Source organism: Rhododendron vialii, chromosome 9a (assembly GCF_030253575.1).
Source record: "Rhododendron vialii isolate Sample 1 chromosome 9a, ASM3025357v1".
Lineage (NCBI taxonomy): Eukaryota > Viridiplantae > Streptophyta > Magnoliopsida > Ericales > Ericaceae > Rhododendron > Rhododendron vialii.
The window spans coordinates 30,261,907-30,280,065 of NC_080565.1; the positions used below are offsets into that span (position 1 = coordinate 30,261,907).

At 39.3% G+C, this 18,159-nt stretch overlaps 2 protein-coding genes and 1 long non-coding RNA gene across 3 annotated transcripts; 1 reads left to right on the top strand and 2 right to left on the bottom strand.

Moving 5' to 3' along the window:
• The first annotated feature begins 1,423 nt into the window (after positions 1 to 1,423).
• Positions 1,424 to 3,970, top strand: LOC131301772 (uncharacterized). Its single transcript, XR_009191426.1, has 2 exons — positions 1,424 to 1,591; positions 1,840 to 3,970. It is a non-coding gene; the product is annotated as an uncharacterized LOC131301772 (long non-coding RNA).
• On the bottom strand, positions 3,558 to 6,396 carry LOC131301766 (cytochrome P450 CYP749A22-like). Its single transcript, XM_058328175.1, has 5 exons — positions 5,645 to 6,396; positions 5,321 to 5,544; positions 4,936 to 5,168; positions 4,438 to 4,810; positions 3,558 to 4,059 (listed from the first exon to the last, which is right to left on the bottom strand). The coding sequence occupies exons 1-5, from the start codon at positions 5,925 to 5,927 to the stop codon at positions 3,631 to 3,633; spliced, it is 1,542 nt and encodes a 513-aa protein (XP_058184158.1). The 5' UTR covers positions 5,928 to 6,396; the 3' UTR covers positions 3,558 to 3,630.
• A 5,455-nt stretch (positions 6,397 to 11,851) lies between these two features.
• Positions 11,852 to 14,364, bottom strand: LOC131301770 (cytochrome P450 CYP749A22-like). The gene is made up of 5 exons (XM_058328179.1): positions 13,690 to 14,364; positions 13,360 to 13,583; positions 12,996 to 13,228; positions 12,527 to 12,899; positions 11,852 to 12,446 (listed from the first exon to the last, which is right to left on the bottom strand). Exons 1-5 carry the CDS (start codon positions 13,970 to 13,972, stop codon positions 12,018 to 12,020), a joined length of 1,542 nt encoding a protein of 513 aa, XP_058184162.1. The 5' UTR covers positions 13,973 to 14,364; the 3' UTR covers positions 11,852 to 12,017.
• Between the last annotated feature and the right edge of the window lie 3,795 nt (positions 14,365 to 18,159).

Below are 18,159 nucleotides of genomic sequence, written 5' to 3' on the forward strand. Positions count from 1 at the left end.
TTTTTTTCTCTCTGAGATTTTATTTCTAGAGATTTATCGCCTACAATCTAAATTGATAATAAGAATTTAAATATTTCTGAACATAAATATCAAAGACACTAAAATACATCTGCATCAGGTTCATTTCTATGAGCCGCTTCCAAAGTTTTTCTACAATTACTTTTTCCCATCAACAGTTGTCTTTCTATTTTAATTATACTACTACTTTAGATAAGTTATATAATCATTTTCTGAGATTGTGATTTTTTTGGGATAGTTATTTTGCCACTCTCCTTTTTGTTAATGTCATTTTGTGTCTTTATTAGATACTTATTTTATGAGAGAAAAAAAATGACATTGACAAAAAGATAGTAGCAAGATCAATTCCCTTTTTTCCCCACAAAATATCCATATCCTTCCAAGATTCTTAATTACGTAGCATAAAGCTATCCATAGCCTCTCTTTCGGGCCAACCTCTGCCCTAGCCCGGGGACCGTGCGAGCCCAACTGTGCTGTCCTCCGTGCTATGCCCAAAATCGACGTCCAAAACGTCTCATTTTGGGCTATTTTGGGTGCACCGCTTAAACCGCCAAGGGCCCTATTTGCCTGAAAAAAAGCCCAAAAAATTCCTGTTTCAGATTAAAGGACTGTCGTTGCAATCGGTAGAGAAAAACCCTAAGGGCCCGTTTGGATGGCGGCTTATGAAGGGGGATAACTAATACCCCCTATTTATACCTGGGCCTACGGCTTATCCCTCGTTTGGGAAGCCATTTGAAGTTGGGTATTGTTTTATCCCATTCTTGTGCAACACTGGAGAAAGGGGTATTAGGGGGTCTTACCTATGGGCAGGGTCTGAGGTATCCATAACTTATACCCCCTATTTCCCCTAAAAAATTGACAATTTCACCCCTCTATCCCCCTATCCAACCCCTACACCATTTTTGTTTTCTGAAGCAATAAACAAAAAATAGGAAGAAGAACAGTAGCAACAAGAACAGATCGGAGAAAGGACAGATCGGCGAAGAGAGGAGGGATTGAACCAGTCGTAGCTGCTGCTGATGCTTCTTCTTTTTCTTCTTCTGCCGCCGCTGTTGCTGCCGCCGTAGTTTTCTCACTCTTTCTCTCCCTCTCTCCCTCTTTCTCTGTTAAACCTCTTTCTCTGTTAAACGGTGAAAAGAAAAGGTGCACAAGGGCAAAATAGTCAATTGACAGCTTTTTACATCATACACCCTTCCTTATACCCCCAATTTATCCTTCATCCAAATCAAATATTATTTAATCTCCATTCTCTAATACCTCATCCAAACAACCTATTATTTAATTTCCCTCCATAACTATCACATCAATGTGGGCCATCCCTTATTAACTAATACCCCATACTATCTTATCCCCTTATTAACTAATATCCCCAATTCTTATCCTGCACGGGCCGCAACATCTCTCGGTAATCCCTCATCGACTGTGTGTGTTGCTTCTCCCGCCAAAACCGTCCCTCCTTCTCCCTCATGGACTCCTTTTGCTTCTCCATCTTCGATCCCTTCTACCTCTGATCGATCCTCCACCGCCCAAGGTCTCCAAAACCGTTCCTCCCTCTCCCTCGCTCATTGAGATGGTATGTAAAAATCGAACCATGGCTTTTGTTCCGTTCCTCCTCCTCCCTCATTGATGTTTGCCTTGTAAAAATCGAAACAGAATGTTAGTGGTCATAAACTATTTGAGTTTGTGGAGGAATTTTTTTGTTGCCCAGTTCATTAAGTTACTAATTTGTGGATGATTAAGTAATTAATTTTTTTGTCGCCCAGTTATCGATCAACTCTGTTTTCTTGCTTATTACATGCTCAACTCTGTTTTGTTGCCCAGTTGTTTTCGTTTTGAGGAATTTTTTCCAAGCAAACAGGGCCCTTTGGCTGTTTAAGTGGTGCACCCAAAACAGCTCCAAAATGACGTCGTTTTGGGGATAGAGGAGGACAGCACAGTTGGGCTAGAACCGTCCCCGAGTCCGGAAAATATCTTGTGTCATCACAAGTTTTGTTATTCGTTTGTTTACCAGGCCAGCTCTAGTAGTCAATTTCATTGGGGAAAAAAAAAAGTTATCAATTTCGTTAACTACAGTTGTCAATTGAAAAAAAAGAACATTTGGCCGAATGGATATCTGTTTTATTACCCAAGAGGCTAAGACTAATTAGGTAGAGTGTTCCCTTCGAAAGGTTTTGGGTTAAATTTTCTTAGTCAGTAACACTTGAGGCTGATTTATTTGCATTTGTGAGCTTGTGATACGTTTGTGAGAGGAACTGTAGAAATTTATTCTGCGCACAAATTGGCCCAAAGACCTTGTATTACCAAAAAAAAAAAAAAAAACATCACAAATGGCACACGAATAAAGTCAATAGAGACTTGGAATTTAGGGTGTGTTCGCTAAAAACACGAAGCAGAGTCAACTGCTTTTTCTAGTTCTTGAGCTCGAAATTGATAATGCGTGTTCTGGAAACCATAACATTCCTTCTTCCATGCCCTCTTTGTTTGTACCTTCTATTTTTTTTTTTTTTCTAATCAAGCTCCTTCACAAGGATATGGTGGAATTCAATTCACAGACATTGTGTGATGAATTTCACAGGGAAAATCAGAGGGCCTCCTTACAGATTCATCCACGGAAATACCAAAGATATCCCGAATCGGAAAACAACCACCATAACATATTTCCTAGACTCCCTACATTCTTGGCTCAACATATGCCGTAGTGATTTTGGTTTTAAATCCGGCCTTAGTGCAATTGGACTGTAGAGAAGGCTCTGCAGTTTCATCTAAATCGTCTATCTTAGTAATCAATGGTTCAGATTCTAAGAAATCTAACCATTAATAATCACACTTTTAGACGGCGGAGATCACATAGACTGCTCTCCGCAGTTCAGTCACGGACTGTAGAGAAGCGTGGTCCTTACAGCAACTTAACAGTTTCTTGTCATTATTGGGTACAGTCCATGACAAAAATGGATTCGGTTGCATGTATTCTAAGCATCCATTAGTTAAGGGGATTGTGGCGCGAACCACTATTTGATCTCCCAGTGAGTTGGATGGGAATGAGACACAGGAGGTTATCTATGAAGGATTTGAATTTCCCCTTTCTGTTGAAATAGTTTGAAACTCTATACAGTAACCATAACCATGAGGAAATTGCTTGATGAAGTTCTGAGTTAGCAGACATATTTCAAGCTTAAAGAACTTCTTGAAGACGAAGGCATAAAGATTACAACTTACAAGGATCCACTCCAAGCACCCCTCTGTTTATTTGTGGTCTTTTCCAATTCTTAATGGGTTTTTAGTGGGCATCAATCAAAGTTTTCATGTTGATGCTCGAATTCTTTGATTCCCAATCCACATAAAAACTGTTTCTTGTCAAGATAAGGAAAACTAAAGCTGTTTCTGTAAATAAGTAAGCATTCTCAAGAAAGATCGGAACTGATCAGGTATAAAGCCATCGTCTTTTGTAACAGTATATGATATGATGTTATTGTACTATCATTAGAATTAATGTATATGTGAGTAATATCCTTTTTGTCAAGGACCTTCAATATCTATCACAGTGACAAACAACACATTTATTTGCTTGATATTTTAAGACTGTTTTGCACCCAGTGCACACCTTGATACATACTAGAGAGGGTGAAGCACCACTTGAATCCCATGTTCTGGCCGAAGTGTGAAATGCAAAATTGGCGAATGAATATAGGTTGGGGACAGAGTGAACGCATAGCGTTGTAGAATCATCGAGAGAGCGATTTTTGCTTCGTTGATTGCAAAGTTCAGACCTACATAACTGCGTGGTCCCAAACCAAAGGGTAGGTACACTGCCGGGTTGTTGTTGGTAGCTTTAGCCACTCCTCCTGAAAATCTTTCTGGATTGAAGAGATGCGCATCTTCTCCCCAAATAAGTGGATCAATATGAAGAGACATCGTAGGAATCACCAGGGTTAAATTGGCTGGAAGGACAAGCCTTCCCAATTTGCTTTCCCATTCTACTTTTCTCGTAAGTCCGGTGGCAGGAGCGTATAGCCTTAGGGTCTCATTGATGACCATTGTCATCTACACAAAGATGGGATTACAGAAGTAAGTTGGCATTAGTCCATCTATCTATCTCTCTACACTAAGCATGTGTACGACACTACGCACGCTCTACGTTTCTTGAATTTTTTTAGAAAATGTCAGGAAATATCCCTCTTAAGTCAGCTACTACTCATCTCTCCCTTTGTTGGTTTTCCCACTTAACAAGAGAAAAATAACTTTCTAACTTCCCTTCGCAATTCTCCTCGGGTTCAAGCTTTCTCTCTCAATGATATTTACCCATTTGATAGTAAATTGTACATCGATAAGGGATACGTAACACAAAAGATTTTTTCCCTGTAACCCCATGCATAGCACTTGTACTAAATTATGCATGGGGTATAAGTTCATGGAGTGTACCTTTTTCATTCTAGCAATGCCTTCTGCATTTGGATTCTGGTCTCCAAATAACTCGAGCACCTCCTTTCGTACTTTGTCTTGCCAATCCGTATCAATTGCTAGAAGAAGAATGGTCCACGAAAGCAAGGAGGTGGTCGTTTCGTGTCCGGCAATGTAGAAGGCCTTACAATTATCAACCACTTCTTCCAGTGTAAGCCTATTCTTCCCATCCTCATCATTATAAGCCTCCACAAGTAGACCAAGCAGATCAGTCCCAAAGTTTCCCTCTTCTTTTAAAACGTTTTCTCTTTTCCTTATAATCCTTGTAATAGAATCTCGTATTTCGCGTTCAAGTTTATTTGATTCTATATCATCGCTACTCTTCCAGAATAGGCTGCACACACAGGAACAATATAAACTATTGATGAGAAAGGAGAAGGAACTGTGCAAATTTATGTCACCAAAGCTGCACCAAATTTTTGTTCTTCTTGAGATCAAATGAAGCATGAGTTTATTTACCTGAGGCCAGGAAGCCTGATTTTGAGCATATTTCTGGAAAATAAGGAAACCATCTTGATCAACATCTCAAATATAACTTCCCCTTCTAAATAACTACTGCCAAAAGCTGTCCTCGAAATGACTTCTGATGTTAGTACCCTGAATTCTTCAAACACCTCAATCTCTTTGCCTTCATGATGTTTCCACCTTTCTAGCATCATCTCAACACTCTCAATCATTGCCGGAACCATATTCTGCATAGTTAATCAAATTTATGCCATAGCTTGAATCATTAGTCCAAAGTCGATATTCACCGATTTCCTATTTCTGTAGACGTAACATAAGAATCCAAACATTTCAATACATAACAATCCAAACCAACCAATAGCTACTTGTACACACATACTTTTAGGCTCTCAGCATAGAAAGCGTGGTTGGCCAGTTTCCTTTGCTTTGCCCATTTTTCACCTTTGGATGTCGGAAGCCCGTCTCCTAACAGCTTCTTTAAGAAGCCTTCAATACCTCCTTTCACGTAAATATTTTCCTTGTCATTAAGTACTTCCTTGACATACTCTAATTCTGTAATAACTAACTGAGCTTGGGGACCATGCCACATAAGGAAATTCTTCCCTGACCCAATAAAAACAAATCGAAGAAATCGTCAAAAATTAGATCGAAACTTTTCCTGGAGTAAGTAAAGATTAAGTTTTTGTTTTCAGTATTTCCGTACCATATATGTTGAGCCAAGATTGTTGATGAGGGTCGAGTCTGGGGAATATGTTGTGCGATAAACCCATCGGTTTGCTCATGGTTGCTGTTTTCATATTGAGGATCTCTTTCATATTTCCATGGATGAGTCTGTAAGAAGGGCCTTTGATTCCCTGTGAATTCATCACGCGTTGAATGCGAATTGGAGTCCACCATATTCTTTGAAGGAACCTGATGAGAAAAAACAGAAGGTACAAGCAAAGAGAGCATGAAAGAAGGATTGTTATTGTTTCCAGGACACCCATATCAACCTCAAGTCACAGAACTTTAAGAAGCAGTTGAATTATTAGTTTATGTGGTTAAGGTTTGTGGTGTTAATTAATCTTTCTTTGCATTGTACTGAATGGTGGTACGCCGATTAGGATCTAAACCCACAAACATACAATCATACAACATGCTGATATACGTGGTTTCCCAAAATCAGGTACTCTACGGAGGGGCAGCGGATTCTGATTTATGTATGGAGGATAGCAATCTCTATCTCACTCAGCCTCACAGTGTCTCTTGTGTCTCTTTGGTTAATGATACCAAATACAAGAGCCTAAAGCTCTGATTTATAGGCCAGTTAATCTCAACCCTGTTCTATAATCCCACCCCAGGAAATGCAGTTGGCTGTCCACCCTAGTGACCGAGAGAGATGTGAGATGAAAATGATGTTGACTTGGGAGGCCCTTGGGCCTTGTGGTTCCCTCCACTCACTTTCAGCAGCCCTTGCATGCACACAAATGGGCTTTTCACCTCAGCCTCCAGAGAAGACTTCTGCAGCCATGGAGTAATGGCTAGGGCTGCTCCTTTGTCTCCCGTGACGTGCCATAGCAGCGCATTCTGTTGAAATTGGATAGAACCGTCCAATTTCTTTTCATGGACCCTATATTTCCGGTTCTGCTTGGTGTGTTCTTTTTGGGTTTTATTTATTTATTTTAATCGAGGAAATCGGTGATAGGGGGATATCGTTGTTGTTTCCTGCGGTGTAAGTAGAGGGAGTTTTATCTGATTCGGGGGATGTGGTTTGGCTTGTTTAGGTTTGTGGCTGCCTCCTGGTCGGGTTCGGCTGGATTTTCTTTTGTGCTTAGTTGGCGTCTTGCCTTCCCCTAGGTTTTGAGTGGCTTTGTGCCGGTGTGTCTTGATCCTTTTAATCTTTGTAATCATTTATAAAAATCAAAAAATCTTTTTCTTAGCAAAAAAAAAAAAAACATGTTTCTTTTGTAGAGGAGATAGTCACGTAATCCTCATAGTGGATCCAAATCCTATAAATATCAGTAACTGTGGAGATATAGTAACCGTATATGTGTCAAATGTACCAATCTGCTCAGCGGAAACTGGCCAATCACGCTTTATACTCAAAGAACCTTAAAGTATGTATTGAGTAGTTGCTTGATTTTGATTGTTTTTACAACATTTTTTAGCATAATTTTAACTCATTTCTTCTTCTTCTTTTTTTTATTTTTTTATTTGGGTGCAATATATGCTAGCCAACCTGGGTTGTTAACAAGATGTCGCAACAAAACAATGAAGAACCGATGAATCATGAGATGTCTTTTCTGTCATAGTAAGTTAATCATTTTAACATGGAGACATCAAGAACTAATCAATTATGATCTTTCCCGTCAATATTGAAGATTGGCCCATGCCAACGATGTTATAGTGTTAACTCTTCCCCCTCAAATGGTCGGTTTAGGTTTTGAGGAAGAATTTTTAGAGTAATATGTGGAGAGAGAGATAAAAAAAAATTATTAAAAATTGTACGCAAAAATTTTGAGACTCAAAATGAATAAGCATAAGCGTCTCCAACCCTTGACTTCAAATTGGAGATGCCAATTTTTTTTGAAGGCTTATGTGGTATTATGACATCTTCAATTTGACATTAAAGCCTTCTCTCCAACCATTATGTCAAATTTTATTTATTTGACATCAAGTTGTCATTCTCCAACCATTAATGCCAACCCTTATGTCAAACTTTGAATGGAAAATAAAATTTCAAACGTTCAAAATTTCAAAATCTAGCCAACTTTTGAAATTTGGCATTAGTGTCCATGCCTGTCAAAATTGGCATGAGAATGCCTGCCTTCAAATCCACATGTATTTGGCATCAAAGAAGACTGTTAAGTTAGATTGAATTTTGGTATCAATTTTTATCATTAAAATATCCACGTAGAAATTGACATATTCCATTGGAGATGCTCCTTCGTCAAGAGGAACGTGGATAGAAAAGTCCAACTAGGGAAACTTCTCTTCCCCCACAAATGGTGTTGGGTGGGTCCCTCCTAGTTGGTGGGTGCTCCACATTGACTCTTGAATGAGTCTTGAATTGATATGGGGTTAACTTGTCATTATTTGAATGACAAAGGGAAAACTTGTAATTTCATCCATTGAATTCCAAAACAAGGGGAGCGGCTATTCGCAACCTCTTATTTTCTTCATTAGCCTATTAAATATTTTCAAATAATTACAACATGAGCCTCCAATGCAAAATGTCATACTTGCCCTTCTAACTTTTTAGACACAACCCATCATCATCATCTTCTTCTTCTTTTCCCTCAGTCGGTTCACGCCTCCTCCATCTCCATAGCTCGCCATAGCCATCACCACTTGATCAAGAACACCGCCGCACCATCGCCACTCCTCTCTCTCTCAGTACAGTCGCCATTGCATCACCACACTACGACCATTTTGAAAACAATTTCGGTAGCTAACTGTCGAAAACACATAATATTTCGGTAACTAACTATTAAAAAAAATATATATATATATATATATATAATTTGGTAATTAACTGCCGAATTATGGTATATACTTCGGTATTAGGTTACCGAAAATTTATTTGACAATATTATATTACTGAAGATTAGAAAAGTCCGGCATATATATACATTTCGGTAATTGACTGCCGAAAATATATAAACATTTGGGTAACTAACTGTCAAATTAATTTAAATATTATGGTATTTAAATGTCGAAAATATTACATTTTTTCAGACCTGAAACATTGAAAATTTGGTTCAAAAAATTGTAAATTTTGCGTCGAAAAAAATACAGTGTTCGATCGGCTCTCAAGTGGATTTCGTTTTGAATTTTGGGGTTTCGGTTTTTTGGTTTTGATATTATTTGGGTTTCAATTTTTGAACTTTTTAGGATTTTTTGGGTTTCGATTTTTGATTTTGAATTGTGCAGAGAGAGAGAGAGAGAGAGTAACCTTGAAGAGAGGAGGGGAGGGAGTGGCGGTGGTGGGGCGGTGTTCGTAGCTTTGGTGGTGGTGGCTATGGGGGAGGAGAGGGATATAATAGGAAGATTTGGAAAAATTAATGGGTTATACGGAGTAAATTTTTATTTTAAAATATTAGAAATGAGTTATGTGAAGGAAGTGAGCTAATGGAGAAAGTAAAAAATAGCAAATAGTCGCCCAAAAGAAGTCAGGAGACTTTGGTCTTCCTATAAAGCCTTGCGTAAAAAAACAAAAGATACAGAGAGAGTTCCAGAGAGCAAAGAGAAAAAGAGGGGTTTTGCTTCAATTTTTAAGCCAAGATTGGGTGTCTGTTTCTTTCCCAATTGGATCAAGTACTTAGAGATATCGAATTGAGCCGATTTTTTGCTAGGCAGCTTGAAAAATGAATTTAAAACTAATGAACGGCTTGAATCGTTTGTATGGATCCCGTAATGGGCCCCACAGAGCAGTATGTGCACGATATGTGCACATAGATAGTTTTTGTGATAAGAAATCTTGTTGACGGTTGTGATTAGGCTTGAAATGTATTTTTTATTTTTCGATGGCTAGTCATTTTGCACTACTTTTTTTTTTTTTAACTGCAAAAATTTTCACACTGTGTTGCACATCTCTTCATTTTATGCCTCTCAACTCCATAGATAGGGAAGGAGGGGGCTTTGTTAACAGATCCTGCAAAGTTAAATCATAACAAATTTACCTGTTGTTTTTTGATAAGAATAATTAAAGGACTTATAGTGCGTAATTTTCAAGAAATTTACATCAATTTAAAGAACTAATTGAGATTTTTAGTCTGGTGAATGTTCTTAATTTTTTATTTTATTTTTATATTCTATATATTGGACTATTTTTGTAGAACAGATGGAATATTAATTTTCATGATAGCATTGGTTGTTATTTTTAATTGGTTGTTATTTTTAATGGGGTCAAATTATGGGTAATTAATATAATATTTACACAATAATTAAGACTGCAAACGAACCGAACCGCTCGCGAGCGATTCTTTACTCGGCTCGCTAACGGCTCGTTTGAGCTCGGTTCATCAAGCAAACGAACGAGTTCGAATCATCATTCTCAGCTCATTTCATAAACGAGCCGAGCTCGAGTCACTTGAAGCTCGGCTTGTTGAGCTCACGAGCTACCATATACAGTGCACGTACAATTACAATACCTATATATATATACACACACGCACATACATACACGAGTGGAGACACAATTTTTATGCTTAACTTAGCTAGTGTTTGCCCAGAGTAGCGTGGATAGCCACACATGACCATGGCCCACTGCATATTTTTATAGGGGAGGAGAGGATACTCCTTGCATGTCTTTTGCCGATGTGGGACAAGTGTTGAGGAAGGCTGAGAGGAAAAGTATTAGTCTCACATCACCCAGCCATGAGAACTTACAATCACTGTACCAGTATAAACAAATAATCCCGCCCCCACACCTCAACGCTTGCTGAGCAAGGCCTCTGACAAGCTTCAAACGAGCCATGCGAGCCGAGCTCGAGCTTTTGAATATATGTTCGAGTTGAGATCGAGCCCATATATTTCAGCTCGATTCGAGCTCGAGTTGAGGAAAATTAAGGCGAGCCAAGCTCGAGCAAGACAAAACTCGGCTCGTTTGCAGCCCTAACGATAATAAAAGCACTTGCATAGAAAAAAGATAGTGGATCAGGAATAATGAAGAAAATACTATTTGATCACTGGGACCAACTATTATTTCTTGCAATCTTTCTTTAATTCCTCGCTCTTTGCAATAGTCTCCTCCTCTCTTTGAATGAATGAAGCTAGAAGTTGAGGTCATTGTTTATAGAGAAGATGTTGGGGACTGATCCGTAAAATACATAAAACTTTGAAGGACTCGGCTCTTATCCAGTCTCTATCCTTTCAGTCTAGTCTAGTTTAGGCCGTTGTAAGACTTTTTCAGGCTCACAATAATAATCAAAACCGTTCATTTACACTTCCGGAGCCTTGGCCCCCATACGCCCTAAGGTAGTTCCATGACTTCCGTGTATCTGGTAATATGGCTTAAAATATTGCACGTGAAGCATAGGGGCTTCTCACAAAAAGACCCCCGCAATACTTTACAACACAGATGAATCTAATCAGATAATTAGTATCAGCTATCAAATCAAACTAATTTGATTTTTCTAGAATGATTGACGAGATTTTGTCTAAATTTAATTTAAAAAGAAGTTGCATGGATTTAAAAACAATTAGTAAGTTGATTGGGTATACGATCTTGTGCGGTATACGAGCTTTATTCTGCAGTTATGGACAGTAAAGAACTTCCTGAAGATGAGGGAGCCGACTTTCTCTCTCCAAAAAAGGAAGCACCTCTTTCTAATCTTAAAACAGTTGCCACACTTCCTCTCCTCCTTCTCCCTTGAGTTTGTACCCAAATATGGGCGGCGGGAGGGGAGGGATCAATCTTTGCCTTCAGATCTGGTTTTCCTTCCCCCTTCTCCACCAAAATCGATTGTTGCTCACCGCCACTCTGCTCGCCGCAACACGCTTCTAGGTTTGCAATCGCATGGTTGTCGGTGGCTTCATGGGTCGCCAACTTGGGAGCTTGATCGACAAGGGGCTAGGCAAGAGAAGGGCTGCTCAATGACGGAGGGTAGTGTATTTTTTTTCCTCTTTATTTCGCTTCTTTGTCCGGATTTAGTCCAGTTTATGTCTGGATTTGGTCCGGTAGTTTGTTGGTCATGTGCTTGGCATTAGTTTTATTTTCTGCGAACGTGATCTCGCTAGGCGAGTTTGAAATAGGACTGCACATACTGTGTATGTTCTCTGATTACCCTCTCTAATGATTTGTTTGTTCGGTCTTTGAACGCTCATTTGCCCCCATGGGGTTCCTCTCCATTGTATAAGCTTTCGCCTCACAATTGAATAAAACTTCCCACATTTGCAAAAAAAATAAAAATGAAAATGAAGCACTGTCTGTTGTAACAGTACATGCTGTTATTGTATTATCATTAGAATTTATGTGCGTATGTAAGTAATATTGTCCTTTTTCTCAAGGACCTTCAATATCCATCTCTGTGACAACACATTTATTTGCTTGAAATTTAAGATTGTCTTGCACCCAGTGCGCACCTTGATACATACTAGAGAGGGTGAAGCACCACCTGAACCCCATGTTCCGGCCGAACTGTGAAGTGAAAAATTGGAGAATGAACATAGGTCGGGGACAGAGTGAAGGCGTAGCGTTGGAGAATCATCGAGAGAGCGATTTTGGCTTCATTGGTCGCAAAGTTCATGCCTGCGCAATTGCGCGGTCCCAGACCAAACGGAATGTACCCTGCCGGGTTGTTGTTTGTAGCTTTAGCAACTCCTCCTGAAAATCTTTCTGGATTGAAGAGATGCGCGTCCTCTCCCCAAATGTGAGGATCAAGATGAAGAGACAGCGTCGGAATGTGCACGATGATATCGGCTGGGAGAACGAACCTTATCAATTTGCTTTCTCGTTCCACTTTCCTAACGAGACTGATGACCGGAGGATACAGCCTTAGGGTCTCGTTAATGACCATGGTCATCTACACAAAAAAAAAAAAAATTACTTAAGTAAGTTGGCCTTACTACTAACTCATATGAGGTATAAGGTCATGGGGTGTACCTTTTTCATTCTTGCAATGCCTTCTGCATTTGGTTTCTGCTCTCCAAATAACTCAAGAACCTCCTTCCGTAATTCGTCTTGCCAAGCCGTATAGATTGCTAGAAGGAGGATGGTCCATGAGAGCAAGTTGGTTGTCGTTTCATGTCCGGCAATGTAGGTGGTCTTACATTCATCAATCACATCTTCCAGTGTAATCCTATTCGTCTCGTCAGGATCGTTATAAGCCTCCACAAGTAGTCCAAGAAGATCAGTCCCAAAGTTTCCCTGCTCTCTTAATACATTTTCTCGTTTCCTTATCATCCTTGTAATGGAATCCCGTATTTCTCGTTCAAGTTTATCTGATTCTATGTCATCGCTTCTATTCCAAAACAGGCTGAACAAATACGAACAATATAAAATACTCTAATAAGAAAACTGCACCGCGTTTTTTCTTTTTCTTGGGATTAAATGAAGCATGAGTTTCACTTACCTGAGGCCAGGAAGCCTGATTTTGAAGAAATTTCTGGAATAGATGGTTACCATCTTCATCAGCATCTCAAATATGCCTTTCCCTTCTAAATAACTACTACCAAAAGCTGTTCTCGAGATGACTTCGGATGTTAATAGTCTAAATTCTTCTAACACCTCAATCTCTTTGCCTTCATGATGTTTCCACCTTTCTAGCATCATCTCAACAGTCTCAATCATCGCTGGAACCATATCCTGCATAGTTAGAGGCACGTATGCTATTGTTCACCAGATTAATCTTTGTTTCTATTGACGTAACATAATAATCCAAACATTTTGATATAAAATAATCCAAAACCAGACAATAGCAGCTAGAACACACATACTTTTAGGCTCTCTGCATAGAAAAAGTGGTTGACGAGTTTCCTTTGCTTTGCCCATTTTTCGCCTTTAGATGTCACAACCCCATCCCCTAACAGCTTCTTTATGAAGCCTTCAATACCTCCTTTCGGATAAATCTTTTCCTTGTCGTTAAGTATTTCCTTTGCATACTCTGAATCTGTAATAACTAACTGAGCTTCGGGACCATGCCACATAAGCATATTCTTCCCTGACCCAAAAAAAAAGGAAACCAAGAAATCATCAAAAACTAGATTGAAACTTTTCCTAGAGTAAGGAAAGACTAAGGTCGTCTTCTTTTTTGAGAATTTTTGTACCGTATATGTTGAGCCAAGAATGTAGATGAGGCTGGAGTCTGGGGAATATGTTGTGCGATAAACCCATTGGTTTGCTCATGGTCGCTGTTCTCATGTTGAGGATCTCTTTCGTATTTCCATGGACGAATCTGTAAGGAGGGCCTCTGATCCCCTGTAAATTCATCGCACGTTGAATGCGAATTGGAGTCCACCACATTTTGCGAAGGAGGGTGAGGAGAAAAAATAGAAGGTAAAAACAAAGAGAGCATGAAAGAAGGATTGTTATGGTTTCCAGGACACCCATATCAAGCTCAAGTCAAAGAACTCCAAGAGGCAGTTGAATTATTAGTTTGTTTGGTTAAGGTTTGTGGTGTCAATCTTTCTTTGCATGGTAGTACTAAATGGTCTTAAGCCGATTAGGATGTAACCCACAAACACAAACACAAAATGACACAATACAGATATATATGGTTCCCCAAAATTTAGAACTCCACGGAGGGACAACGGATTCTGATTATGTATGGAGGATTATAATCTCTATCTCACCAAGGCTCACAATGTCTCGTGTATCTCTCTGATTTATGATACAAATACCAGAGCCTAAAGCTCTGATTTATAGGCCATGCTCCACCCAAGTGACTCAGAGAGATGTGAGATGATAATGAGAGGAGGAAGCCATACATGGCCTCCAAAGTCAACAACTGAATGGGCTAAGGATATTGATGTTCCAAGTCGTTTGACTTTAGAGGTTGTAGTTGTGATGGGAGCAGAGACATTTTGACACAGATACGTTTGGAACCTTCCGAGATGGTCTCACAGCGCATTCAAGGAATCCACTTGCACCGGACGAATTAGTACGCATCTGTGGCTGAATTTGTGTCTGGTCCACATTTTAGTTTTCAAAGCATTGCTTGATGATTTTTTAATCCTAAATTAATGAGTTATTCCAAGCGTATGGTACAATATCCGGTAAGTTTGGAGTCGAATCCACAGAGACGGTGATGTGTGCTTACTAAAAATTCGGGTTGTTATTAATTAAACTGGCTCTTAGGTAGCCACTCCTTGTCGATTGATTGAGATAAACTAAAACCTAGAAATTAATTGTACTTTTCAAATAATTAAAATGAGGTACGGTCGTAGGGTTCTTAGCACTCGCACCCAGTCTGGATTAACCTGTTTCATTCAGTGTTCTTAAAAATGTTCGATTTTAGAGAGAAAAAGATACCCAGAGAGATGCAAACCTTTATGGTCGCCATTTACCCATGCGCAGCGGAGAATAAGTTTTGGACCCCCATTCCCCGTTCACATGGGATATGACGTAGCCCGAATTCGTCCAACGAATGTTCTTTAGTAACCTAAAATTGTCTTTTCTTTATTGTTTGAAAATATGAGCAGTACCCGGACTAGCCACGGTGTGCTAATCATCTTGCGACCTTACCCATACTACTACTCACTCATTATTAAAAATAAAAGAAAACTCTAATTTGAATCATGCTTCTATTACGCGATATGAAAAATAAATAAAAAATATCAACTAATCAAATACCAACAAATAATTTTTATTAAAAATAAAAATTAAAACTAGTTATCGCATTGCGAATAATTAAACAAAGCATCAAAACTTTGAAAGGAAAAAAGAACACTAAACAATAACAGCAGCAGTCGACAGCCCCGTTCGTCAGCCTCGTTTGTCCCTTTTTTCTGTCCGAAAACTGTTCAAAAAGCTGCCCCTCGCTACCTGTGCGCAGCTCAGCAGTGCTACAGCCACTGCATGGTGTGTGGGGCCCACTTCGAGCCCCATACGAATAATCCAAGCCGTTCAATAATTTAAAAAAAAAACCGAGTGGACATCCCGAAACATCAGCTTTCGATCTGATATGTGTAGGTACTCGGATCAACCTTCTCATCTTTCTGTACACTAGAAAATTAATCTTTCCATTTTTTTCGATTTTTCAAAGATGAAAAGGTTGATCTGAGCACCCACACATATCGGATCAAGCTGATGTTTTGCGATGCTCACTCAATTTTTTTTAAAAATTATTGAGCTCGGATCATCTGTGCGAGGCCCGAAGTGAGCCCCACACATCGTACGGTGGCCGGCCACCGCATTTTGGTGCCATGGCTGTAGACTTTCTGCTATTTATAAGCTGTTGCTGCCCTTTAATAATAAAAAACCCTATTCCTCCGCCATAAAGTTTAGGGTCACCGCATGGACTGGTCCACCGCATATCTTTTGGGGCCTATTCTGGGTTCCAAAAAAATACAGAAAAATATTTATAAATTTTAAAATAATATTCCACGGGACCTTGTAAAAAATTAGCTCCAACAAATATCGGTAGGTATGTTTTTCAGAATTCGTAGGAACGAAACTGTTTCGTTTTGCAGTTTCGTCTTATAAATTCAAAAAACATATCTATTGATATTCGTTGGAACTGATTTTTTACAGGGTCCCGTAAAATATTATTTTAAAATTTATGAATATTTTTTTATATTTTTTTGGGATCCGAAATGAGTTCCAAAAAGCGTGTAGTGGACGGTCACCGCGAATTGCATGCTATGACCGTAGTCCGGCTGTTCCTCTGCTGCCCGGGTAAACCGTGGCCATTAGCTGCCGAGAATTAATCAACCATGAAGTTAATTAACCGTGGGCCACATTATCTGCCTATTCCAATATAGGCTTAGGCCTCATTCTTTGACTTGGCTCCACCAGTTAATCAAATACATAAGCATCAGTCAAATACATAAGCATTAGGCCGGCCCACTAGCTGCCTATTCCAATATTGGCTTAGGCCTCATTCTTTGACTTAGCCCCACTAGTTAATCAAATACATAAGCATTAGGCCCACCCAATTGAATTGCAAATTCAATAGTCTTGACCGTGGACTAAGGCCCCATTCCAAAAATCTTTTTAAAAAATAAACAGCTTATTTCACATTTTTAAACTAAAAAATAATGTAAATGAAAAATAATTTTTCAATTTTTTTTGCATCGTATAAAAGATTTTATCGAGATCTTTCAAACAAGATCTATATTGCATATTTTTAGATTTCAATAAAATCATAATTTTTGAACTTTAAATTGCCTTATTAAAAAATAAGGACTTTATTTCGTTTGCGGAACAGGCTCTAATTAAGTTCAGTGCTAAACTCTTGACCCATAGTGACCTTCAAATGGATCAGCTTCAAACGCCATTTAATATTCTAACTTTGCGCTTTTTGTATCAAACTCTTCAACTACCGGCTTCAGGGCCTCGCAATCCAATCTTGGCGTAAAATCCACCTTATTTCTGCAAAACTTAACAAAAACCCAAAAACAAGACAAAACACGGCATCAAGTGGAACATGAGATAAAACGCGCGTCTAACGCGCTAATTCACCCTACTTAGGCGCTCAAATCTATGACATCACGCGCCTATCAAGCATCCCTAGGAATAAACGATATTACGAAATAATCTTTTTTCATTTGAGATGGATATATTGTTGGGCAAAGTTCACTTTGACCCCCTGTGGCATGAGCTGTAACGCCCCGATTTTCCAAGAAATTTCGGAAGCATTAATCTTAAAATACACTAAATTTTATAAACTGTTAGGCCCGTATTTGTCGTTATACAAAATCAACATTTAAAAATAAATACAAAAAAAATCTAACGTTTTATTTAAACATCTTCAGAGCGACTCTAGTGTTGATACAGATCTCAAGCATCCTCGGTCTCCGCCCTTGGTATTCCTCCTGCGTCAAACAGTTCCACCATCGAACCCTGCACCCTCTGGCAAATTGATCGCCGAAGCAACCGATTTACCAGGATACAAACGTATCCGTGAGTGATAAATCACCCAGTAGAATAATCTCAATCCTACCAACCCCTTACTCTACAATTAACATTCAGTAATAACAATAATATCACAATTGATAATACACGAGAGGTACAGAATAATAACACATCGTCTTTTTCTTCACTATCCATCATCTTACATGAAATCTAAGGATCATCTCCACGAGATCCTTTCCTCCCACATCCACTAACTACAACCGTCTCATGGGTCCACCCTTCCTCTTGCTTATCCTGTACCAGGGTCCTAGGTGAGCGCATCTAAGTTATGTACCGAGCATGTTCTCACTGAAGACCATAACAGGAGGATCGAGTCATCCCATGACGTATCATACATTAGGGTCGGACATCCACTACCCCACGCTAACTATAACCGTCTCATGGGACCCATTCTCTTCCTCGAAGAGAAACTTCCCATGACGTGTCATACATTAACGTCTCACTAACTATAACCGTCTCATGGGACCCGTTCTCTTCCTCGAAGAGAAACTTCCCATGACGTATCATACGTTAGTGTCACAACACCGGGCCCCGCAGGTAACCCATTTCAACACAGGGCCCCATAGGTTACCCTTGCCATCGCCATGACTCAAATCATAACTCACATACTCACACTTCAAACACTTTACCAATTTCCATTTACTTAACTTCGTCTATATGAG